General features: G+C 37.9%; 1 protein-coding gene across 2 annotated transcripts in view; it reads left to right on the top strand.

Moving 5' to 3' along the window:
• Positions 1-12,442, top strand: part of galnt18b (UDP-N-acetyl-alpha-D-galactosamine:polypeptide N-acetylgalactosaminyltransferase 18b) — a 63,883-nt gene that overhangs the window by 15,054 nt on the left and 36,387 nt on the right. For both annotated transcript variants that reach the window (XM_029497935.1, XM_029497934.1), the window contains exons 2-3: positions 9,744-9,939; positions 11,838-12,004. In XM_029497935.1, coding sequence (XP_029353795.1) covers positions 9,744-9,939; positions 11,838-12,004 — 363 coding nt within the window. The remainder of the gene's footprint in view (positions 1-9,743; positions 9,940-11,837; positions 12,005-12,442) is intronic.

Here is a 12,442-nt window from a genome sequence, read left to right as displayed (position 1 = left end):
TAAAGTAAATAACTCCATAAATGACAAATGGAAAATGAAAATTGAAAAGGCATCTAAGATGATTCAATAGAAGCAAATGACAAGTCTAATGTTTGTGTTGAACGGTGGGAATGAGAAATGTGGTCCAGGAGGCAAAATGTCCAAAGCTTGATATTAAATAATGCCAGCATTGTCTCATAAGATCTACCGTTGTTCATAAGAATGAAAGCATTGCAGCAAATTGGTCAGAATGTGTAAGATTTAATCACATTGGATTTCAAGAGGAGAGTCCTGTTGCTTCAAGATGAAAATGCACAAATGAAGCTATTGTAGCCCTCTAAAGGGCATGAGTGATTTCAATGTTATGAATGAGGAAACAGGAACAAAAGGGCTAGAGATGAGAAAGGCCTCTGCAAGTAAACATGACCCACCGCCTAATGTCTGCCACTGCACATCCATTCTTGGGAATAAACAAAGAGACAGACTAAACACCCCGTTATTTATTTATTTATTTTTCAAGAGGAAATTGTCAGTGTGACGTGCCATTTACTGATGTATCCTAATGAGAGAGCCCTACCCGACTCCAAAGCCAGTCAAAGATTCTGTAAGGCATCTATACAGTAGTGGACACAAACAGACTAATTGGTTATTAGCTGTATTTACTGTCAGAAAAGAAAGGACCTCTAGGGAGCAAGTCACAGTCAGTGTGTAGAGGAGCAGTTTTGTGCAAACAGTAATATCTCCTTCCTTAGATACTTTAAAGGAGTGTATAGGTAGATAGGTAGGGCATAGGATAAAGAGTGGTGTCACCCCTTATAAGGTGTGTTCACAAGCTCTTCTTCAAGCTGGTCATCAGCTTGTTAAACTTCTCTCAAACCTTGCCTTTTGGCCACTTAGGGGTATCACATGGAGTTGGAAATACAACATGGAGATTCAGAGTCATGTTTCAAGACATCTGAGTTAATTCAGCGTTCCCTGTCGTTTTGCCTCTGCTCTGTTCCCCACCAATTCCTGAGAGAAATATGTCTCTTTAGCAGCGAAATTCTCCACAGGATTCACCAGCTGCTTGCTTGGTGTGATGCTGAGGTATAATTAAATTGTATTTCTGATAGGTATTTCAGTGCATACGCATGTTGCTGTCAAGAAGAAGGCTGATAAGGTAATGAAAGTTGAACAAAATAGTAAAGCTGTGGACAAGAAACCTGACAAGTCGGTGAGTAACTTGATAAGTCTCTGCAGGGTTGTCACTGAAAGCTACACTTTCCTATTCCACATACTTTTGACCTGATTTCATGGTAAAGATTTTGAATAGCGCAGCCTGTTATGAAAACAGGACTACTGTCATCCAATGAAACCAACACTCAAAAAACCCTTGTACATCATTATTGTGGTCTGCTTTCTTTGCCTGATGCTTTACAGATTACACATTTTCATAGAACATGACGGCTATCCATAATAGAGCTCTTACTCATAAAACATTTCCCACCTGCAGAAGATTAGTGTCATGAAATCCATTTGTGCAGTTTGGCATGCTGTCTTCATAGGGTGTCATTTAAACCACGATTTGTAAACAAAGTAATTATGGTAAAAATGAAAACCCTATAGTCCTATTTATTTTATAACTGACTCAGAAGTGGTCCACATTATTCTGCTCTACTATGTTATACATGTTATATATTTCTGTAGATTAAATTACTTTTCTCTGTGGGAGTAGATCATCTCCGTTTTTAGACTAGATGAAACAGCCAGAAGCTTGTTTAGCTCAAGGAGAAATTAAGGATTAATTTTGGATCTAGGTGAGGCTGTGATCGGTTCAATCTCTAAAATATAGTGGCAGTTTAGAGGAAATCTTACAGTCAGCAACAAACTTTACACTGTTACTCACCAAAAGCTGCCTCAGGAAAACCTAGAACAAAACTAATTCTAGCTTTGCTTCTGTTCTTTTCTGTTTGCTAATGAACTAAGCATGCTAATGAGCTAACCTGGCTCTTGTAGTAACACTTTGTGATAATGAGTTGCTGTAGTATCCATCTTGTCCCCACATACCATGGTGGGAATGGATGAAGAAACAGCTTTGATCAGAGAGCATATTATGGCAGCTGAAACTCTGAGCAAGCAACCATCACTCACACTGATCACTCCAGGCAAGAAACGTACCTATCTGCAATATTTTGATTTAAGTGCAACTGAAATGTAACTTGTTTAGCCAAATGAGAGCAACACTGTTCTCTTTCAGTCGAGAGTTAAAGCATTTCTAGCAACAATACTTCAGAGTTGAAACACAGTTCAACCTGTCTCCCTATTTGGACACAAACACATTTAGACAAGAGGTTTGAAAGAGGCTTGAAAGAGGACATCCATATCATGCTTCTGCTGAATTGAAGTTGTATTTTTATGTTTACTACTCTATGTGAGTACCCTGAAGAGATTGCAACATGGTGAAGTGGAATTATGTGGGAAATCTCTAAAGACAAACACAATTCAAGCACACCACATCAAGCATAACATAAACACACAGGAAAGATTACCACTTAAGATTTGTGACACAGGCTCAAAGCATGTTCACGGCTTCACGTTTCACAGTCATGTGCACACGTGCTGCACTAATCATAACACCACACCTTGATTTGTTTTTATGTTGAAATTCAGTGTAACCAGTTCAGCTATTCAGCTAACCATAACGGCGTTACTTCCCATCTTTATAACGCTGTTACCGTTATTGCTAAAATGCGGCGGGTTACTATAACTGAAGCAGCTTTTTTCATCAGACCAACCAGATCTCTGAGCTGAGAGGCAGAGACAGTTTTTACTGTTCTTCTTTGGTTAGTGGGGATGACACAATCGTATAAATGATGACGGTTGGCTGAGGTAGAGAAAAATTTCATGGTGAGCCAATCAGAGGTAGAAGTGGGCGGGTGTTCATTACAGAAATTCCAAAGCACGCATTGTCGGACACACAACGACCGACACAAGTGAGTCAGTCAACTAGAAGCAGGAATGGCAGCCCAAATAATCCAAAAGTAGCCTTCTCTAAATGGAAGTATAGCCATCACTTTTCCCTCCAAGAAATGAAAAGAACAAATGGAACAGTGAAATACACATTATGCCCTGGACAGATTTGCCTCTCCACGTCACGTTACTCAAAGATCTTCTAATTGAACATGCACATGTACTTTATCTTCCGTAAATGAGGGGTGGAGGGGGGCTGCAAATTCAGACACATCTGAGGGTTTAAACGTTTACTTGAAAGTAATGCAATGGTTACTTTCTGCAGTTACTTTATTCATTTGTGATTGGGGGAAGTAACTGGTTAATGACTTTTTCAGAGTAACTTGCCCAACACCGCTGCTAACAGACAACCTCTCTGACAGCAGGATGGTTGCTGCCATACTGTGGCTGTCGTTGAACATCTAGGATCTATGGGATGAGGCAATCTCTGCCAATATGGTATTAAATCAGGAGATCAGTGTTTGAATGGTGAAGGGGTGTTCTGCCGTTCTTACATCTATTGATATGTTTGCCATCATTTACAGTCATTTACAGTACACTCTGCATGTTGTGTGTTTGTTAGTCATATGTTAATGTGTGAGAGATAAGTATCTAGCATTTGTTTTCTCGAAATCAATGAATTAATTAAATAGCCATTTAGGAATTTCTTTGAAAAAATATCCATGAAATCAGTGATATCAGGGGGTGTAGTTGTGACACTAACTAAAACAGTTCAAATGTGACTGTGGAAGTATGCAGGGAAATTTCTGGTCTATTTTCAAATGAAAATGAAAACTGAAATGGTCTGAATTATCTGACAGGTTTTATAGAACACTGAAGAAACACCTGTGTCCTGAAATTTTTATGCAGGAGAACTGTTTTTTGAAGTCTTCTCTCTCTTAGTCTTGTCAGTATGAATGTACAAAGGATATTTTGACTTCACCAGGTGTCAAATGTAAAATGCCACGGTGATAAAGATAAACTGCAAACTGTCTGCCTTAATTGTAGTTTAACTCATAGGCTTCTGGCTCCCAGTCTCAGAATAATCATTTATCTTATGAATTAAGAAGCATATTCATGCGCTTCATACATCAATGCTTAAGAACAACCTTTTAAGAGCATCCGTTCAGACAAAAGTGTATTTTATATTTTTCTGCTAGATCATTAATATATCCTGCTGTGACAAAGTGAGAGAGAACACACAATTGAGAACACTCATTCATTTACTCATAGCTTTCCTTATTTAGCCACGCTTGTTTGTTTCACCATTTCTCTGCAGCATGCGTACATGCTTTTTTTTTTTACATTGTATTTGGTTACACCTAAAATACAATGATAATTTTGGCTACAATAAAACAGACAAGTATCGGTTGGTTGTGTTATCCAGAAGTTAATTTTCTGTTTTTCCTTTTCTTACCATACCGCCATGTGTTCCAGGGACTGAAAGGAAGAAGCAGCTGATCACTTCCTGCACTTATACCTGTGGTGATATCATTCATGATGTCACTGGGTTAGACTAGATATGTGGGGATATAGATCTTTTGACGTGATGCATTATTGATTTTAGTTGATTTATTTATGGTTGAGAAGAGGTTTTATTTTATGTGGTCAACTGTGTGTGTGTGTTTTTCTGTGAATTAGTGAACACAATTATCTTCCTTACTTATCTGTTGCAAGAAGAGACAGCACTTACCTCAGGATGGAACAGCTCTGATAGAGGGGCCTATATAAGCAGTTGTATTTAGCTGCCGAGGGGGGGAAGTCATGTGTTGCTGTGTGTTTTTTTTTTTTTTTTTTTTTGGCTTTTTGTGTGTGTCTTTGTGACCTGGATGCTCCTTTTTCTTTCTAAGTCTAACCCTTCTGCTACATGGACATTGTTTCCAACTCTGCCTATCAATATCCAGCCACTTCGGGTCAGGTTTAACACACCTGCAAATCACATTTCCTTTTGATTAAAAAGAAAATCTTTTATATTTGTTGGTTTCATGATGGCAAATTTTTTCATCTGGATCATCAGCAGAAAAGTTTTTTGTTTCCATTTATGCAGACAGAAACCTCTCAATTCAGCTGATCAGATCTTACATCACACACAGTACTCCAATGTACTGAACCACACAGAAGCAGCTACACAAAGCTATAGACAACAACTCAGTTTTCTGCTAAAAGCCTTTTTACCTCCTTATTACATGTCTTGACCTGCTCTACAGTTTGCGGAACTAAAGAAAGGATCAATTAAGAAATGTCCCGTGAGAACATCAGATATATTAATAATGTACAGCATACTCAGCATACAGCAGCACATAAACATTTCTGCAAATGTCACTTTAGTCTCTTTAAGTGCTTGTGCTTGTTGTGTTTGTTTTTCAGAAAAACAAGCAATACTTCTCATGACTCGTAGCTCCAGTCATGTTGTCTCTCCTTCCCTACTGCGAATGTTGCACTGGCAGCCTGCCAGCTGCTGTCAATCTTAGGTGTCAACATACACAACAGGAGCATGTGTTCCCCAAAGACCCCTTTTTAAGGTGGTGCTGAGGCTGCTGCTCAGTAGACGCTTGCACGCTGCAAGGTCTCAGTGAAAATATTTATTTACAAACAATTTTAATACTCAGAGCTCCAACATCGACAGCATCTGGTTCAAAGTAAAGATGGCTCGACTGCCGTCCCCTTCTTGTTTTTCTCTGAAATTGTTATAATAGCCAAATGCTCCCTTCCTCTCCCTGAGAACAGAGCAGAGGCATTAGAGAGGCAGGTAAAAAAATTCAGCCTTACAGCTTTTTTATTGCAAGTCTACCTCTGCCACAGTGGCTCAGCAAAGCACATCAGAGACTTATCTCTGAGGTGTCAAAACTGATAACGATTTGCATTGAAATTCAAAACATTTTCCCCTCCAATGGCAAAGGTTGATGAATAAACATAATTTGGTACAAATCTTTGTGCATTCCGGTTTCATCACTGTGAATAATTTTTTATGAGATCCAATTTAATAATTGAACATGCATTGCTGTGGGTCTAAAAAGTTTATGTAAGGCCTGGAGGTTTATTGTTCTTTGTAAGTCTGTTGTTGAACGTCCTTGAGTTTGGTATGTAGCATTTTTGTTTTCGCCTGTGTCATTTCGCCAATGACACTGAGCGTGCACACGTCATAAGTGCACATCTTTTCTGCTGGCTCTCATCTGACTGGGGGAGCGGAAAGCTATAACTCAGTTGCCTTGCTGTTCACGCAGTGAAAGCACACTTCCCGCTGCAATTCATGCATGCACAGTGTGCTGCTGGGAAGCTTAGGGAATATTTCCCGTCTACACACACACACACACACACACACTTATGCATATATACTGTTCGCTCTACTTATTGCCTCAGGTATTTGGCTGTGCTTTACTTGGGTTACCAACAAGGTTAGTTGACTGAATGTTTCCTGAAGATGAAGCCATTTTCTGAACACAAAGGTTTGGCTTGATGAAACACAACTCCAGTGATATACAATAACAGCTTTCATAATTTGTGTGCTTTATTTAAAAGATTCCGTTCTAGCATGTTTGTCAGACATCTATTGCGTGTATGTTGCCAAGGTTCCTTTGTCCAAACAACACCAACCTGACCTTGCCATTGCTTTAGGGATTGACTACTGAGCAAACTGTCCCTGTGGACTTAATTAACCACCACCACATGAATGGGCCTTCAGGCACTCTTGCCAGGATTGAAAGAGTCTCAGAACTTTTCATCCTGTCTTTAGTCTAATCGTTGTGTTGTCTTATCAAGAACTGAGAAACTTTCCCTCCGCTTCACAGCAGTGAAATTTTAGCAGCTGTCCAATGTTAAATGTGAGGAGTTGATCTTATTCTGCCTCAGGCCCGTTCTCTCGGCTTGGATGTTGGCTGGCTTTTAGATTTGTTAATGTTTCATCAAGTATAATTCTAACGGACAGCTATATATTTCAATATGGAGTGAAGAAGATGAATAACTTCTTGTTCTTGCGTACATCGGCTATTGTACATTTGAGAGAGTGGTTACTCAGGTATTTTTTAATTATTAATTGCAACTGGACTTTCATTACAGTTATAATACATAGATTATAGAAAATAAAGTTGTTTGCTGCATTCCAATCTTATTGCTATTTTAGATTATAACTTATTAAAATGATAGAGATAAAACACATATATAGTCTGTTATTGCAAAACTGGACTGCAAAAACTGCATCTAAATGAAGTTTTTTCAAATTGGTTTAGCACAAATCTGCCGGCATCATCAAATTTAAATGCTTCAATAACTTTTTTGGAGTATACTTGTTTTCTTTGTTGCATAGACTCACACAAGAGGAGACTACTTGTGATGTATGTTAAATATATATTGATGAAGATTACATCCAGTTAACTTCCCTGTAGCTGTGAAGCACTGAAGTCAGTAAAACCAAAATGTGACAATTATATGGCTGTTTTTCCATACACCATCACCAAATTTTGAGGAAAGTTATGTTGTCCTTTTTTTAAATCTTACAGAATAAGGTTAAGTAATTATCATATTCACAGGACTTTTTCTGAAGCTCAAGCTCTTGCCTTGTCAGAGGCAGCTCTTTTAATTTTGATTCATAATGTAAATTCTACACACCTGCCTCGATGCTTTCGTCTTAGCTGCTGCTTGGCTCACATGGATTCCACTTAAAATAATTTCTTCATGAATTTTAACCTTTCCCAATCTACTTAAAACACACTCACACGTGTGCTCTCTCGCTCTCTCTCTCTCTCTTTCTCTCACACACACACACACACAAAGCTCGTTTATCTAATTACATTTAAGAGGACCCATCATGGACAATACATATCCTAACCACTCCTGATGGCCATTGCCATCACAACTGAATTATTAACACTGATGTGGACATGATTCTAGCCCCCAACACCAAACCTTAATCCTTTATATGTGTAGGGTTCAGCAAATTTGTCAGAAGTCATTTGTTACAGAAAGCTGTCAGACCCCACAAGTACAATAGGTCTCACCGTGAGCATACAAAAAATTTAACCTTGTCCTTTGCATGTTGTTTCAAGGTCTCAAAGGTTTTTTCTTTCTCCATCACACTAAGGCTTTGAAGTTTTAGGATTCTCAGATTACAGATCTCAGATTTTCACTCTGAATTGTGTCTTTATTTATCAGCCAGAAGTGTTCTTTCATCTTCATCCTGCTCCCCTTCTTAAACCTAAAAGACAAAATGATTTAAAACCACTCAAATAAAAACTGACAAATATAAATATTAAAAGAATAAATCATTCTTGTTACTCATCTTTTAGCTTGCACTTAACAAAGCCAAACTGTTTACTATGCCCGGTAAGTGGTGAATTATTCCTGATAACCTCTGTCTGTCAGCAGCAATTTCAAATCTTTATAATGAAACTCGTCTGCTTACTCTATGGTGGCACAGCTTCAATTTTCTGCAGGGTACTGATGTCTTTGTGTTTAATTAAATTTTTAAAAGACAGTATCAGAACAAATTTCATTACATTTAATTTCCTGCTGATTAGGACATATAATTGACAGTATGTCATTATTATCCATTACACTGTATTCAATTTCACTCAGACCTTTTAAACTAGGTAAATCACTGTAAAATCTATTATTTTTCCGACCATTTTTTCCCCTCTTCATTTCCTGGCAGAAGTGCAGGTTGTATGAGGTTAAACTAGTTTCACTACTATTGTAACAAAATATCGCAAAGCTAACAATATTTGTTACTTAGCTCGGTGCACATTAAACAATATTTTCTTTTCTCATTACATCATTAACATCAACATTAAACCTTTGCAATATCTTTGCAATATCTAGACCTGACGGTTGCACATTGTGTAATATCCTAACAGGTACAATGACTCAAAACTGCTGTCCAACAAAAAACCTTTGGAAGCTTTTTTTCTATTTACATGTCGTTTAAATGAGAAACTACACTTAGATGTGAGCCACTGTAATCATGGAAGCGCAGTTAGGAAACTTTGAAATGAACTTTTCAAGATGTGTTATCTACTTTTACCTACTGCATTTGGAGCATTTAAATCCCAAGCCTGTGGGTGAAGAGCACACTCACAAGTTTGCCTCTAAAGTGCATTAAACCTCCTGGAAGCAGGACAGAATTTTTAACATTTTTTTTATGGAGTCCGGACATGAGCAGAGTCTATCAACAAGGACCACAAGCAGCGATAGACTCTTTTTCACTCTGAGCTTATGTCTGTTAAAATGCCTTTCTCCTCCCAGTGCTGTCAGCACTACCCACTTATACAAGCCAGGACTGTACTCATTTTCCGCACTTTCAATACAGAGTTTTTGTGTGGGGTAAGAACACAAACATGGGAGGCTTCTCTTTCTTAAAAAATTATCACGCACTTGACTGATTAAATTATTAAAGCTCTTGTCTTGGTCTAAAGTTACCTTGAGAGAAATTAGCCTCACTTTTCTCTCTCTTGTAGGTCAAAGAGCAAAGCCAGCTTCAAACAGTTCACCAGTTGCTGATAAGGATTGAATCCTTTGTTCAAGGACATTTCAGCTTCTCATTATGAGTGTGAACTCTCGAGCACTGTTGAAGGACAGTCAGTGTTTTTAAATAACAGGCCATCCATCTCCAGCTTACATACATTACAGCTCAAAGAAAACAGCATTTGTCACTGTGATGACATTAACAGTCTTTTTTTTTTTTTTATATTCCTTAAATGTCATCTTACACACAACCTCACTGGTGGGTTGTGAGCCTGTGGCCAGACAAATACTGATGCTATTTGTCTTCCTGTGCATCCTAGAGACTCCAGGGAAAGGAGATGATGCTCAGGTGGACACATCATTCTCAGATTCATCGCTGTTCGCTCACTGGGGTCAGGAGCTCAGTCCAGAAAACCGACGGGTGGCACTAAAGATGTTCCAGTACTATGGATATAACGGCTACCTCAGTGATCGTCTCTCTTTAGACAGACAAATACCAGACCTGAGGCCTGATGGGTAAGACTGCATAATGCTTGCTGTTAGTATGGTATGCTGGACGCACACACACACGATTGTGTGCAAGATTATATGGTTACTCACTTGCTCCTTTTTGTGATTACATTTTCCCTGAAAAAGATGAAGCTCTATGTAGGAGTATTAATACAGATGTCTGGTGTAGTATAATTGCAGTACTATGTTTGTGTCTTCACACAGGAGTCAGCAATATGATTAATATATCTAAGTATATCTACAAGGTTAGATAACATCATCTTGCCAACATGCACTCAATCACAATGTTTATATGCTTATGTAAGTACATATAACATTTATTTTGTACCATCCATACTGTAACAATCGAAACTGATTGACAAAAGATAAGGTACAGTGAAAGGTGATGTGGAGGTAACTCAAAACTTTTGTAGGAATTTGGTGATAAACCAATATATTTGATAAGCTTTTTTCCTGAAGGTGGCACTAGATGAAGTCACTAAAATTCATCATTAGGAGACACACAAACACACACAAATATATAATGTTTACAGTTTAAAGTGAGCTTATAGTGAATGTTTACCCCGAAATTATTGCAGTTTTATTTTTATATTGGCAATTTGCACTATAGGGTGTTTTCTTTTTTTTTAATTGTATGTTTGGTCATGCAATGACATAAAGTCCTATTCTTTTCTACTCTTATTGTACCAATTTTTCAGATATCCCCAGTACTATCTGAAGCTGGCAGGAAAACGTGCATACTTTGTGTTTCCAGCATATTAATTAATCAATATGTGCATTTTCAAAACCATCTGCTGTTATTCTTGCACTGCAAGTCTTTTGATTTGGTTCAAACCCTAAATTGTTTGCAGGGATTTCTAACTATGCTGTTAGGCTGTTATTTGGTTTTCAACCCCGCTTTGAAGTTGACATCACCAAGGTCACAGTAGAATACAATCTGTGACACCTTGGTGTGAAATTTTACACATCCTTGGGATCTTCAAGGTCTTTTTGTAACTGTCCGTCAATAAATTCCCCCCAGACCATCCATTCCTGCTAATTCTGGCTCGGTACACTCACCCAAAACAGTTTCAGGGGATAGATTAATAACTCATATTTTTTATCTATTTTTCTGAGATATTTTCAAGAGATTGTGCCTAAACCATACTTTTCTTTAAATATAACATGTTCTTGTCAGTAATTACAATGTGTGATTTTAATCAGATGCAACAGTCAAGTTAAAATAGCTTCATCCCAGAAATGACACATTTAAATTGAATGGTAAAGTTCATTGTTGACACTTTTTCTACCACCATCAACCAATCATTATTGAGCAAATAATTGACTTGCAATGCATTTGGGTCCTTTAACTCAGAAAACATCAATTAAAAAAAACAAACAAACAAACAACAAAAAAAACATTATCTGCAGCTTTATGGCACTATTTTTAGAACTTGTTTTGTCTGCACTTCTTAGACACAGACATCAGTTTTCTCTTGGGATAAGAGACTGGCCTCCTCATTCACAATGAAATATCAGCATGTGGTAGGAAACACTGGAAACATTGTTTTAAAATGGAAAGTGAGGGCCTTTACTGACAGTCCTTGTCAGGCAGCCATTTATTTATTTCTCTATGTAAAACCAGTCCCTTTATAACTGCATAGCAGGTGAACCATGATAACAGAAGCACTCAGGTAATTATATTTCCAAAAATGTGTTGGCAACGAACTGCTGGTAATGCCTACATTTACACCTTGATTTATGAAAATAGGGTCCTGATGCGGTCTGCCATGTAGCTGGGTTGGCACGAAATCTGACATTATCCTGCTCTTCTGGACTAAATGTCAAATTTATTTGGTAATCCCTTAGACAAAATGCAGAACTAACTATTGTCTCATTAAGGATTTGTTATTTCCCCTCCACAGGTGCAGAAACATCACATATCCTTTGAATCTTCCTCAAGTCAGCATTGTGTTCATTTTTGTAAATGAAGCCTTGTCTGTCATCCTGCGGTCCATTCACTCAGCAATCAACAGGACACCACCGTATCTTCTCAAAGAAATAATCCTGGTTGATGACAACAGCAATAACAGTGAGGACCATCATTTTATATTACAGCATGACTGTGATAACAATAGGAGCATTGGGCCTGAAACTTTTGGTTTGTTATATGTGTGTGCATGTTAAACAGTCTCTATAAAAGCTGTCAATAATGTTCTGCTTTTCTCCACATCTAAAATTAGGGACCCAAAGAAGCTATTGTTGTAACTGTTGCATTTCCTGCACTCTGGTGTAAGTTTTTGCCAATTCTAGCAACGTTTTCAGTAGGTTTGGGCTCCAGAAGCCCTGTAGTTTAGATGTTGTTGCTTCGTGAATGACAAAATCTGTATAAGTAAAAAAGGTTTCTAAACACGCTGTTTTCAATTCGAGCCTGTATTCACTGGCTTTAACCAATAGTTGAATGAGCACAAATTAGCTACAAGGTCTGAATATTTGCCCTGAGGCTGATAACAATCCAACAAGGTGATGA

This window comes from Echeneis naucrates, chromosome 3 (genome assembly GCF_900963305.1).
Source record: "Echeneis naucrates chromosome 3, fEcheNa1.1, whole genome shotgun sequence".
In the NCBI taxonomy this organism is placed as follows: domain Eukaryota; kingdom Metazoa; phylum Chordata; class Actinopteri; order Carangiformes; family Echeneidae; genus Echeneis; species Echeneis naucrates.
The sequence above is the reverse complement of the archived record's forward strand: the minus strand, read 5'-3'. Positions and strand labels throughout refer to the sequence as shown.